Below are 14,266 nucleotides of genomic sequence, written 5' to 3'. Positions count from 1 at the left end.
CTAGGGAATTGAGCCAGTTTAAATTTCACTTCTATTTACCCAGCAGTTTCACCTGCCTGCCTTTTGCGAGGCTCCTCGCAGTCAGTGCAGTGCCTGTACCTGCAGGGCTTTTTCCTGAAGGCTCCTTTACATAAGGCATCACCCTTCAGCCCTGTCTCTGCCCTCCCGTGTTATCTGTAGACCATCAGTGCCCTCTGCTGAATGGAGGGAGCTGTGGTTGCAAGCTGGAACAGATACAGCCCCTTCACTTCCAGCACAGCAATGAATATTTCATGCCCTGCTGTGGATAAAAGCTCACTGGTGTTTTCTGTACTGGTGCTGCTTGTTAAGTTTCCCAAGAAATCAGTGTATGTCAAAGTGTTTGCTTAAATCCACTTAAATGTGTCTTCCCTTTTTTTAAATATACAAATGAAGTTTCTGGATTGGCATGGCTTGGATCAGGCTGTTTTCTTTGCTGTATCATTCTCATTCCCTTGTTTTCCTTGCTGTTATCTGTAATGGTTTGCAATTGTGAATTTTTTTTGCTTTCTGCTGTGTGTAGGCTATCATGCAATGCATAACCCCTGTTGATTGATGTACTATCTTTTGTTTCTAGGTATGATGGTGATCAAATCACTGGTGATAAGGAAAAGTTTGCAAGGTAGGCGTGTCCTGTAGGGCTCTTCTGCTGAGAGAAAAGAGGGGGATGCTCGTGTCCAAAAAAATCTCAGTACGTGTGCCTTAGTTTAGAGAGGTGGTTATTTTGTTCTGGGTGGGATGATGATCAAAGTACTGCTGACACAGAAGGGAAAGGTAGGAAAAAGGGAAGTAAAATATGGTTTGCCCCCATTTTTATTTTATGTAATGCTGTTCATACTGATATTGTGGCTGTTCCAAAACTGCTTGAATTCAGAAACACAAACCCTTAGTGGTTTTGGATTAGCTCCCCTGTAACCCAAAATTTAATGTCCCTTTGTAATTTCCATATAAAAACAAAGTTAGAAATGACAGAATTAGGACATCATTCTGTACAAGTTTGTGAATGCCAAGGTTCCTAGGACACATACTTTGAAAGAGGAGCACAGCCCCTCTTTTTCTTTTAAAGATCTAAATTTGAACTAGTTTCAGGAAGCTTTTGGGGTATTGTCTGCTTGAACATTTCCGCAGCCAGTAGATTAACATGCTGTTAATTTCTAGCTTTTAAGATCATAAATGAAATGGACTATTCAGTACCCCTTTTCTCTCAGGAAGTTTTACAGTCTTTGTTTAGTCTCTGTAAGGGTTGTTTTCAATGTCCAGAAGTACTAAAACTCTTGAGTGGTAGACAATGTATTATGTATTTGCAAGTGTGAAATATATGTTGAATCTGTCTGTTCTTTGTCTCTCTCTCTTTTTTCCTTAACCACTGCTTCTGTGAAAATGCTGAACTTAGAGCAAGCTTTCATCATGTAAAAATGCTTTTCTCTTCCCCGTGTCCATATTTACCTGCATGTCCCAGCTGGCATGTGCACACGTGTGCTGTGTGTACATGTGTCCTGTCACACAGCTGTGTGTGATCCGGCTCCCCCTGTTCCCTCCTACATCCGTGCAGACCCACACGAGGCTGCCCGCAGCCAGGTGAAATGAAAGGTTCACTCTTACAGTGTCCTGGACAGTGACCTCAGGCAAGGCTTGGCTGTAATTTACTGGGCAGCCATGGGCTGTCATAGCTGGATTTTCTGCATATCACACAGCAAGCACAGGAATAATAACTCTGCATGTAGCCCTAACAAGTGTTGTTTCTGCAGACTGTGCCTCGTGCATGTAACACCTGTATGTGCAGGGGCAGGATACCCAAAGCAGGGCAAGCCCTTGCATTACTCTGTTTCAGGAAACAGCATACAATTCTTTCCTGCATTTTAAGAAAAGGCTTAATTCCTAAAAGTGTCCAAAATGTGTGCCAAGCCTAGCTTCTGCTTTCATGGTTGGTCTTCATAGCAGTCAGCTCCAAAGAATGTTGCAGTTTCTTTTAATGTTGTGTTATCACATCAGTCAATGCTGGTGGACTCTCCAAGTGATCACCTCTCACATCTTGTTGGATCAGCCAGCGATCCCACAAGACAATGCCATGCACAGCTCATTGAAATCAGTGGAAGATGCTGCTTTGACAACTGAAGCATCATCTACCAGTCGTGTACTTGTATTTAGCTGCCACCTGACAGGTACAGTATAAGAATAAGTGCTGGGCACTGAAGCATTCTAGGTCCATTTGGACCATTTCAGATATATATATTCATGTGACTCCTTAATGCTGATTAAACAATGGTGATTTCCAGAATGGGAAAACTGAACTCTGAGATGTTTATTTCTGAAAGATTCTGGTGGGTGTCCATTTTTGGATTTCTCAAATTTGACTCACCACCTCAGCCATATGATTCCTCTAAAGGATGAGAGCATTTCAGCCTAGCCCAAGTTGGGGCAGTATCAAGTACTGTCATTGTTGCTTCCGCTGTGCTAAATTGTCCCTGAACATAAATTCCAGTCTATGTCTGACAAGCCAGATGTTTACTTGCTGTCTTTTGTACTTATTTATTTATTGGGATTTTTTGTTTGGTATGTACTGTTATCCCATATATGGTCCCAGTGCTGCAGTCTGATCCTGCAGAGATGTCGTGACTCCCTGCAGGGATGTGGGTTGTTCCAAACAGCATTGTTTGGCATCTGTGTTGTCACTGAGTGGGTTTTTTTCATAAGCCAGTGCTGATGTTTCCTGCTGACCTGGTCCAGTTGTTAGTGAGAGGTTTCCTCTAAAGGACACCTTCTATGAGAAGCTGAGAGAGGCATCACAGCAAATCTGGGAGTTTGACTGGAGTTGGCAGATGTTAGCGCCTCACATATTTCTACTTTTTTTTCATCCTTAAACCAAAGGAGATTAAACTGGTTAAGAGATTAAGGCCACAAGCCAATAAACAGAAATAGAGGTTCTTTTCACAGCTATAGGCAAATCATATTTATCTGTCTGTGGCCTGGATTTTCTGTCTGTAAATGGAGGGATAACAGTGGTTGGCTTTGTAAAGCACTTTGCTCTCCTGGGGTGCAAACAGCAAAACAAGCGTGAAGCATTATGATTCATTACCTCCAATTCAGATTCTTACACTGCTCACATCTCTTTCCTGTTGCTTTGGTGTTTCTTTAAATGCTCAGGGAGAACCACAGTGAGATCGAGAGGCGCAGGAGAAATAAGATGACCCAGTACATCACCGAGCTGTCGGACATGGTGCCCACGTGCAGCGCCCTGGCTCGTAAGCCCGACAAGCTGACCATCCTTCGCATGGCTGTTTCCCACATGAAATCCATGAGGGGCACTGGAAACAAATCTACTGATGGAGCTTACAAGCCTTCCTTTCTTACAGAACAGGTAGAATTTACAAAAAAATGTTGGTTCTCCCTGGTTTTTTGGTCTCAAAAGGTGTGAGGAAATGCTGAGAGGAGTAGAGACTCAGCCTGATTCTACACTGTAGTGTAGCAGCTGGTACCAGTTACATACCCAAGGTGTGAATACAGATGGTTTTTTGTGACTGCTTGGACTTGATCTTAACACTGTGATAGATGCTTCTTTTTGGAGAAGCAAATTGGCATTCTTACCATTGAGATCTGTCCCTCTGAAAAACAAGTCACTCACTGCCTCAAAGAAAGGAATTTTCACCTCCAAATCTGGGTTCTTCCCATACTAATGGAGATTCTCTAAACAAAGTAAAAATTAGTCTGGAAAGACCTGCCTCTTTCTCAGGGGATTAGAGGAAGGTTAAAAACATCATTTAGTCTTGATGCTGGAGTTCCCAGCAGCTGAACTGGGCAGAGATTAATCCCACCTGTACTGGAGGTGCTTCTTGGTCACATTTTTGATGGAAGAAGGAAGATGCGCCCAGTGCTTGAAGGAAAACTATTTACTGAGCACATTGAAAATTCCTACCACCTCCATTGTTTTCAAAATCCTATGGGTGTACTATTCATTTTTGTGGTCTGAAGTGATTTAAGCACTTACACATGGAAGTTATGGCTGGAGGCAATACTTCTTTCTCTTAGATAAACAGCAGCTGCTGCTGACCCCTCAGTGCTCACAACTGCTTATTCCTGCTCTCCTGGAGTGTGTTTCTGGAGGGACTGTGTCATTCTGCTGGTGGCACATCCTAGTTACTTCTCACTGCAATTTTTTCTTTTTTTTAAATCTTGTAGAATTACAGAATTTGCTTTTATCATTTTTAATAATGGGCAAAACTGATTATACTATCCTAAGTATAGTGTGACCAGCTGTGCTATGAGGTTTTTTGTTTAGTCAGTAGTTCAGGATCAATGCTCTTTCTCTAAAACAAAGCAGCAGAAGTTGACAGTCTGAGTTTCTTGAGATGAGTTACCCATTTCTTAGTATTCGCCAGATTTTTATCCTCACCTTATCAGCTAATATCTACCATTCAGACACTAACCCTGCTGAGCTGTCCCACCTTGAATGGGACTCAGCTTGTCCAGAGCTCTGTGTTTGCGTTCCAGGTGCAGTATCTTACCAAGTTCTGGTGGTCACTGGAGCCACCAAAGGCTGTTCAAGCTTCTTTTCCAGGAGCTGGAGTGGTGATTTATCATCCTTTGCCATGAGAGGTTTTTGAACTCTGTTAAGGAAAGGGAATATTTCTGCGTGATGCTGAGGCTTCATACTCACAGGCTGGAAAAAGAAGTCAAAAAGCAACAGAACCTTCTTGTGTAGTGGCTTAGGGCCCCTACTAGAAGAAGAGGCTGGGGATTCTTTCCTCATTCCCATTACACTTTCTGCCTTTTGTCTGGTGACTGTTTAATTTACAAACAGAGTTCTTTCTGAGCAGGGCCAAGGAGAACCAAACTAGAAAATCTTATTGCTTCCTTTTCAGTTAAATTATTCAGAGCTTTTAATTAAGGGATGAGTTTGCCATGAGTTAGAGCTGTTCCTTTCCTCTGTTTGTACTCTGAAATACCTTTTTATTTTTTAATGTTAGATCCCTATCACAGATTATACAGTGGGTATTAGTTGTTTATTTTCCTTAAGTGCATGGAGATCAGCAGATGAAGGGCAATAACAGAAGATGAAATGTTTGTTATTGAGATGGGCAATTTATACCTTGCTGCAAGTTTGGTTGTATTGTTGCATCAGTGAAAGTTTCTGTCTTGGTTTTGATCAGCTACTAAGATCACAAGAGAACAATATTCTCTGACAGTGAGAGATGTTATATTTAATTCCCTTTCCTCGCTGGCATTCTAATCAAATCCTTTCTTTGGAAGGAACTGAAACACCTTATCCTGGAGGCTGCAGATGGGTTCCTGTTTGTAGTTGCAGCTGAGACGGGGAGAGTGATCTACGTGTCAGACTCTGTGACTCCTGTGCTGAACCAGCCTCAGTCGGAGTGGTTTGGCAGCACTTTGTACGAGCAGGTTCATCCAGACGATGTTGAAAAGCTGCGAGAGCAACTGTGCACATCTGAGAACTCCATGACAGGTCAGATATGGCTGATGTATGCTTCTGTGTGTTCAGGGTCCCTGGAGAGCTTTTCCTGACATTCAGAGTGCCAGGTGTAAAAATCTGGTTAAAGTGAAACTCAGCTGGATTAAACTGTGTTTTCTTGCAGGCAATACAGTAATATAAATCTTCTTTTGGGTGACTGCGTTTTGCTTACTATTCATTGACTTCAGTCAAACCACCTTCATGTAGTTCTGCATACAAACTCTGGTTTGGAATCTGGTTGTTCTCGGGCTTGGTCTGGAATCTAGATTGTTTGCATTTCATCCCCAATGAACTTGTGACTTCTTTACAAGTTGTGTTTCTTTAGGGCAGCATTTAATTTGAAGTCAAAAATCATACTTTAGACTTTTCTGTTTTCATACAAGTTCCTTGTGGTTTGCTAATTGGAATCTTGAGAGGAAAAAATCCAGTGTTTGGCAACTGAAAATATACTAGATTTTAATCATGAGGCTCCGTGCAGTAGTGTAAGTTACCTGCAAGTTGATTACCTATCATATTGCACATAAAACTAAACCATATTTATATCTACAGCTCTGACTTTTAGTTATTCATGCTCAAAGCTGCCAATAGGAAACTACCTTGTCTTTAATAGTATATGTATATGTTAGAGCTGTGAGAATTAGCTAAATCCTGCTGTAACTCAAACTTGGAAAGGAGGAAACTTAACTTTTCTTTTTATTCTTCACATATTAGGTTTCTAGCTGAAGTAAAAAATGTAGGTGATAATATTCAAAAAAAAACCCTGATCCTTGCAGAAGTCTCATAATTTCTCTTTGCTTTAGTAGTTAAGATTTCTGACCTGGTTTGTTGGAAGTTTTGTTGTGTTTCATAACTCAAAGGACAGCAATCCAGTTTTGAGTGAACCTGCACACTGTTTACAGCTTCCATGTCAAAACAGTGCCAAATTCATGATTTCCTGTGGCTTGAATGTGATGTGGTTTTGGCAGAGCTTTCATGTATTCAAATGGGAAACTCAAAGCAAAAATCTGTGGTGAAACTCCAGATGGATAGAAACCAAGTGAACAGTTAGGGGAACCTGTGCAGGGCAAAACCAGCTGAGTTTCATACCACGAGATTTGCAAAAGAGCACAGCCTCTGTTTTTATTATGCAGCCTCTGATACATTTTAACATACATACCATCTTGACCAAGAAGCAATTACTCCAGAGCCTTAGTGAGCAGTCGTGTTTTGACTTCCAAAAGTGCTCAGTTATGGGACTTAACCTGTTTAAACTAGAGCTGGACTAGACAAATGCAGAGCATTTCTGAAAACCCAACTCTATATTTTTTCCAGCCTTAGCTATGGGCTTTTCTTCTGCACTGAATTGATCTGCAGCCAGTGGAAAGAGAAGTTTAATAGTATTTATAGAGCTAAATCTTTTCCCTGCCTGAATCTTTTGGGGTTGTCAGATTGACACAGAAGGCCTGTAAATCTGGTGTACGTGGACAGCTGAACATTTTCCCAGCATGAGGAAAGCAGGGTTGCTTGCTCAGCTTTTTGAGTACTTCTGTTTTAAAGGTGTGGCTGGTAAAGTACAGTAATTTTGTATACAAGTAGTTCTGTCAGCTTTTGGAGCGTATAGATAACCAGGAAGTTTTAGATTTAGTATTTTAAACTTGTATTTTCTCCACTCCACAAGGTACTGTTAAATGAGAGAAGCAGTCTTCTATAAGGACTGTCAGTCCAGCCTCAATTTGTTTATAAGCAGCAGGACTTTAGCACCATCACTCTTGCTCCTTTGAGATACCTTTCTAGGAGAAAGGTGATTCTAGAGTCCATTCAGCCACGAACACTTCCCTTGCTGTAACATGGGCCATATTAAGAGCAGCAGCTTTGCAACAAGTACTGAATGAAATCTTTCAGTGACCTGAAATATTGTGTTTCTTAGTGACATTTTACAAGATGTCAAGGAGGCAAATGCATTTCCTTTAATTATGGTGTCCTCTAATGGTGTTTTTTAACCAAGTTTTCCTTGGCTTTCCAAAGGCATGTTTCATGCAAAACAAAAGGCAATGTAGGGTTTGAAAGTTATGGAAATCACAGTCCAGTCTGCTGCATCTGGAATGTTTTTTTGCTCTGAGTGAAGTTTGCTTCAGGCAGTAGGAACATCCTCATCTTGTAGTGACTCTGGCTGTTGAGCACAGGATCTGCTTAGGGAAAAGATTATCAAGTGAAAGTGTAAGAATATGTTACGATTTTCAATTTTGCTCTCTTCCTCATTTTCTCAGGGTCCATTTTCTCAATGCTATAACCTCCCCCTTCAGCCCTTGAGCAGTGACAGCATTTTGACTGAGGAGAAACTTCACTTGCCCTGCAGCAGATCCCAGTGGTGTCCTTTGGTTGTAAATGTCTTGTTACAAGTGCTGATCATTAGTGTGGTATTGCTGGGATTTTCCCAGCACCTCTTAGCAGTCCTGCTAACTCGGAGATGCTGCTCCAGACCCTGAGAACTTGGCAGGCTGCCACTGCCAATGGGGAGGGACAGAGAAGAAGCCAGTGGAGGAAGCAGGCTCCTGCTCACATTGCTGCCCCCAGGAATAAGGCTGGGACTGGGGCTGTGCTCACATGAGCATTTCTTTGGCAGTCACACAGCTTATGCAATCCTCACCTCATTTCACCCTCTCCTTCTTTGGCATTTCTGTGGTACTTACATATGAGTCATATCAAGGGCTTGACCTGCTGCAAGCTAAACTAAACTAAAACCCCTTGGTTTTGGTAGAGACAACTCTGTGGCCCACCTGATGATGGGGTTTCTGAAATACTTGTGAGTACTAACACCAAGGAGAAGCAAGAAGTGAATGGTTAGGAGGAGACAGGACTTCAGGAGCTGTAAAATGTATGTCATATTGAAGTGTCTGTTAACCATGGCCTTAACCACGTGATGTCTTTGGGGAGTTAGTTACTTGCTTTTCCTTGAAATCTTAGGATATGGGGAAGGATGGATAGTTTATATTTAATTTTGTGTCTTTGGAGATTTTATTCCCTGGAAATGGAACAATTGTCTGCTTGTTTTTTGTGCATTAATTGCTAACACATTGTAGCAACATGAAAGCTGAACTGTGAAGTGTATGAATGGTTAGAAATGGTCTAGAAAAGAACAGCTGAGCCGTGATGATGGCAAAAAACTGAGCTCTCGAGAAGTCTTTATGTGCGTCATGTGCATGATTAATCAGAATGGGGCAGATATTCAGAGTGATAATTCATTTTCCCTCTTTGTTCTTGAAAATCTGCAGATGTCAAAATAAATCACTTCAAATATGGATGAAGATCAGATCCCACAGGACAATCCATTAGCAAAGACCTCTTTGAGCTCAGGGTGCACTGGTGGAACTTGGGGGTTCAGATGCAAGTGAGAGCCTCTCAGTTGCAGACAACATATTTCTAATGGTACAGAGAACAGACAGAACTTAGATTTAAGTGACGAGAAAAGCCACTTTTGAAGAATTCCTCTGCTACATTAGCTTTCAAAAAAAATTACTGAGTAAATATTGTAGTAGACTGTCCTGTTAAAATACAGAGTTGCAGAGCACTTTGCAGGACTCATTTCTACAAATCTAATTCTCCATAAGTAGGTAATGAAATAAGAGTGATGAATACAGATACTTCTGTATGGTTGCCTGGAAGTATTCCCAGTGATTCCATGATGTGTCTGAGATGTGCTTGTCAGAGCTGTAAGATCCCTGTTCCTCCACCCAGTATCTCCAGTGGTGCAAATGGGAAAGACCCAGGTTTGTTACCTTCAATCCCAGGCTGCAAGCAGCACAGCACATAGAAATCAGCTCTAACATCTCCTTTCAGACTCTGGAACCTGAAGTCTGCCATGGAGCAGCATATGCCATCCCACCCATGACACAAAAGCTCCTCAGGACAGTCAGGTTCCCCAGGAGTCCTTACAAACTGTTCCAGCTGGGCATTTAAGGGATGCTGAAAGTGCAGAGCAGTGACTGCAAGAAAATGATGAGAACCAGAACCTCTACAGCTTTCATTTTCAAGTGATTTAAAAATGACTAAGTCACTTCACTTGCTAGCTGACAAAGATTAGTTGAGGTTACTTCTGGACAGAACTCGTATGCCAAGTTTAGTCTTGGCAAGATCTTTTATTGCCATATTTTTTAAGTGTGACAAAGTAGAACTTTATGATGGAAATGGTGACTGACCACAGCAAAAGTTGAGCTGGTAGGCATCCTTTAAGAAGAAAAGAGCAATGTGTGACAATTTTCTCTCTGGTTCATGTATATTATGGAAGCATCACTCCATGCTATACAAGCATAGATTTGTACTGGGGAACCTGTCTCACAGAACCTTCTAATAACATGTTGTCTTGCAGTGATGATTTTAGCTGAGGCAGTTTTCTGTCCAGCTGCAAACTAGTTACCAGTTAGTTTGTAGACACAGCCACAAAATCCAGATGTTGTAGATAAGAGTCAAATTGTAAAAATGAGAAAACTAGTGTTCAGCTAGAAAGAGGGAAGTGCCAGAGAACAGGGGCTCGCCAGTGGAGAGCAGAGTAAGGTGTTCCACAGCACTGAACAGATAATAAATAACCATGTGAAAGAGAAAATTAGGGATAACTTTTCTCCTCAACACATAATCTTCCTGAAAATCAGCACAGGATCTTTTGTGCTGTGAGCTGCCTTATACTGCCACGTCTGTCTTTCAGCCCTGATTTCTGCATGAGCTTTCTTAGAAGGAAGAGGATGGTTCTCATATTGACAACCAGCCAAGTGAATGCAAATGTGTTTTGCACTCTGACTTTCCATGAATTATTTAGAACTCCAGCTGATACAGAGAAGAGCTAGATGAGACTCCTATTTGGATTCACATATAAAATTCTCCAAAGAAATTGAAAGACTGAGTTGAGCCATGACAAGAAACCCAGTCCTGGCAAATACAATCGTGTTCTGCCTTAAACATCATCAGTAACAGTAAAATTCATGTTTAATGGAAAAGTAATATATTATCAAAACAATGTATGGGTTGAGTTCTGCACTCTATTGGCAAACTGCTGTATTAGTTTCTCCACATCCACTTTAAAATTGAATCAGCCTATTTATTAAAATAAAGGGGTAAAAATGCCTATTGTAGGTATTTGTGCCAAAAGTTCTGTACCAAAAATATATTGTCAGAAGTTTTGTCTTTTTTCTGTCTCTTGTAGATATTGAGATACTTGTCAAAGACTGATACTTTTCTACTCAGAGCTCTTAACACTCCCTGGGAAAAAGGAATGAAAAGAAATAAGAAATCCCTTTTTTCAGGGCAGCGTATTTTTGCTGAGACAGTTGACTAAACAAGAAGCTGTCATAGAGCTCCTTTGGGACTTTGTTCTGTAGCCTTTGGTTCTGAAGAGCACATTTGTCAGAGGTTTATGCATCAGAAGGGTACTCTGCATGTGAAGGACTGTTTCAACTGACAGCAATTGATTTCTTTATTTTTTTTTTTTTTATTTCTGTCTGTGAGCTCTTTTAAGTACATGAACCCTAAAGAACCATCTGTCTCTGAAACGTGCCCAGCCCAGCAGATTAGGAAGTTAGAGAACAGAGAATTAAAACCAGATCCCAGCATTTTTGATTTTAACATCTTAGTACAGGGTGACTGACCTAGTAAGACAGTTGCCTCTGGGCAGGTGGGGAATGAGTTGTATAATATTTTGTTTATAGAGTTAATTGCTACTTGTGCTTTTTATCCCAGGATACAACAGAGGTTTTCACTGAATGTCCATGAAGCATCACAACCTGTAGAGTGAAGACAAGCAGGCACCCAGTAAACAGCACACAGCAAAGCTGGTGGGATGGGGAGGAGAGAAAGTTTCCATAGACATGATATGTCCTGAATTCTTTTATGTCTCTGCAGAACTGTCCAAGACTTGACTCAGTTTTTTATGGGATTTTCCATCCACCCACACATGCCCACACAGCCCTCACTTTATTCCTTGGAGGGTTGGAGGCTGGAGACAGCTGTGTCAGGATTATGGTACCTGCAGTGGAAGGTAACAGAGATTTCTGAAAATAGATACTTCAGCACTGTGATTGCTCTGAAAAAGAAGGAACAATTCTTGAAATATACTGCCATGTATAAAATGTATATGAGTGATTGATGTGAACAGCATATTTTTGGGTTCCAGTCTGTTTTTACTGTAGAAAAAGCCCATTTTGGCAAGGCATCGTTTTGTCTTTTAAGTGTGAAATCTGGAAAGAGATTTGCCTTGTTGACAACTACCAAATCATCATGTGATACCTGTTTTTCAGTAGAGTTATGTGGTCCCACTGGCATTGCTGAGAGTGAGGAGGATGTTTCAGATGTGAGACTTTCCATCCACACCAGCCCATTTCTGTGCTGTTGTTCCAGAGAAAAAGACCTGCCCATATTTCTGTGGACTGCTTGTTCTCATAGCAGGATGGTCACAGTGCCAGCCAGAGATGGCCTGAGAACTTGGGCAGTGCCAAGCATAGGAATTTGTGGATTTTCAGCTTTAGTCTGTTCAGCCTGCAGGATTTTTACGTGCAGGAAACAAGGAAATGAATGTCCTGCTTCTTCCATCCCCATTCTGTTTGCAAATAAATGAATTAGAGCAGGAAACAAGGAATCTGTGACTGTAGGGCATCCTAGAATGCCAGTCCTGCCCTTTGACACACTAGACAGTAACACAGAAATAAGAAAAAACAGTCTGCTCTCAAGAAATTGTAATTTCAAATGATCATATTTTAAATGTATGGTACATTTAATCTCTCAAGCATTCCAAGAGAATTTTGTTTTCCTTTGGTCTCTAGGACTGTTTCTGGGGGGGGCGAAAAAATCCCAAATATTGGGAGAAGCCAGCTATGTATAAAGCAGTTCACAAGCAACTCTTACAAAAACACAGTGCCCCAGTGGTCTCTCCACTGCTGACACATTCCATCTGGGGGATAGTACTGGAAGAAAAACCAGTGATAATAAATTGCATTTTTTAAAAATTACTTTGGTAATTATAATGGTGGTTTAAAGAGGTCAGTACATGCTTTTAACAAAACAAGGAAACAACTTTAGCCTAGTGCTCCTGAGACAAACTTACTACACCTGATTAGCATTAGGGAATGCTTTTAGGGTGAATTTTCAAGTGTTTGGACATGCACATGCAAGTAGGTTTTGTGGTTGCTGTCTCTATTCAGTCTTCACCTTGAATTTCCCACTTGGAAACTGCTACATTCTTGGGTCTGTTATCACAGATGTTGGACTGGATCATTTTCACTTGCTGGGTTTCAAGGGTGGTGGGTACTTCTTTAATGTTCAATATTTGTTCAGCCTCTTCTGTTTTGTTAAACACTATGAGATATATGGAGTTAGTGGGGTTTTCCACCCTTTCAAAAATACTGGAGTTTTACAAATACCTGAACAACTTCCTTGGTTAAGACGTTGGCAATAAAACAGTCTGAGTGCGCCTGGAGGGTTTTGGCACTGGCAAACTTGCAACCCTCTCAGGTTCTTCAGTGCTTTGATGGCACTGAGAGAATGCAGCTTTAACATCTGCATTGTGGGGCAGGAGCTTTGTTGTGTTGTCTCAGTGAAGTCAATACAAGGCACTGAAATTTTCATTATTGGTGGTGAGCTGTAGCAGCAGCCTGGGGAGGCGTGGGGACAGAGGGGTGCCTTTGTGTAGGAATATTCCAGCCATAATTGGTCTATCCCGTGCTGCTTCACCTCTCCATCCTTAGCTGAGGCCCAGCTCTGTGGCTGCAAAGGCAGCACTTGTGGCTCTGTGGTCCTTCCCTGGCCTCCAGCAGCTTGCTGAGACCACGGCTCCCATCCCACTGGCTCCTCTCTGATGCCCTGCACGGAGCTGCGTGGGGGGAAAAGGCTCCCGTGGGGCAGCTCACAGCCAGAGTGGGAGCACGGCCCACGGGCAGTGCTCTTCAGTTTGGTCTGTTTTATTGCAGTCTCTGGCATGTGAACTTATGTCTCCAAACATTCTTCTGTTTTCTCTTTTGCATGTGTTTTTTAAGTGTCTGGAGTCTACAAAAAGAGAATTAAAACTTATAAGGGACGTTTCACCCCACACACCTTATTTTAATTGAACTAAAGAAGTAGCCCGTAAAAACAACCAGACAGCATCCTTGAGCCTTTTTCTTCTCCCTCTCTTTCCCTTCTCATGTGTTTAAATTTAATTCTGTCCACAGCAATGTATCTTACAAGGTCATCTTGTGGTCATTATTTCCTCTAATGAACTATTCCATGGTGTGCCACCACAGCCAGATTTCAGAACCAGACAATACTAGTATTTACTAACAAAGCATAAATCCCAGTTACTTGAGTTTGATAATGAAGTACAAATAATATAGAATGCCAAGAGCTGAAGCTTTTTTGGCAGAAGGGCTTTTCAGTAAAGCTTCTTGTTGATCATCCAAGTAAAGCAAATAGGTTAGTTTAGAAGCTACTTACAACGTTTCTGTATTGATTTATTATGCAGCTGTGAATGGTAAAAGAATAAATTACGTATTCCAGTGTTATTTTGGATAGCTGTTCTGTCCTGGGAGTATCTGTTGATGGTGCTTTGGAGTTTCTGGGGTTTCCATCCCTTTTTCTAGAAAGTCCAACTGTCTTTTGAGGAACTGTTTGTACAGGTGGTACTGTGATAGTTTTCTCCAGCTTACTCTTTCCTTCAGGTACATCTGATATTTGTGACAGAAGGGCTACCCCAACTGCCTAAATCATGGAACCATGAACTTTGTCATAGGTACTTGTTTTGGGAATGAAATCACCTGCAGAGATCACTGATAGATGCTGTGTATT

General features: G+C 41.4%; 1 protein-coding gene across 4 annotated transcripts in view; it reads left to right on the top strand.

The window, feature by feature from the left end:
* The window catches only part of ARNT2 (aryl hydrocarbon receptor nuclear translocator 2), a 95,991-nt gene that overhangs the window by 32,555 nt on the left and 49,170 nt on the right, over positions 1–14,266 (top strand). For 3 of the 4 annotated variants that reach the window (XM_021537591.3, XM_021537593.3, XM_021537592.3), the window contains exons 4-6: positions 596–640; positions 3,163–3,376; positions 5,266–5,479. In XM_021537591.3, coding sequence (XP_021393266.1) covers positions 596–640; positions 3,163–3,376; positions 5,266–5,479 — 473 coding nt within the window. The remainder of the gene's footprint in view (positions 1–595; positions 641–3,162; positions 3,377–5,265; positions 5,480–14,266) is intronic. The other variant, XM_021537594.3, reaches the window with a different exon arrangement.

The sequence above is a fragment of the Lonchura striata genome, chromosome 11, assembly GCF_046129695.1.
Source record: "Lonchura striata isolate bLonStr1 chromosome 11, bLonStr1.mat, whole genome shotgun sequence".
Taxonomy (NCBI): Eukaryota; Metazoa; Chordata; class Aves; order Passeriformes; family Estrildidae; genus Lonchura; species Lonchura striata.
This window is presented reverse-complemented; position numbering and strand designations above follow the sequence as displayed.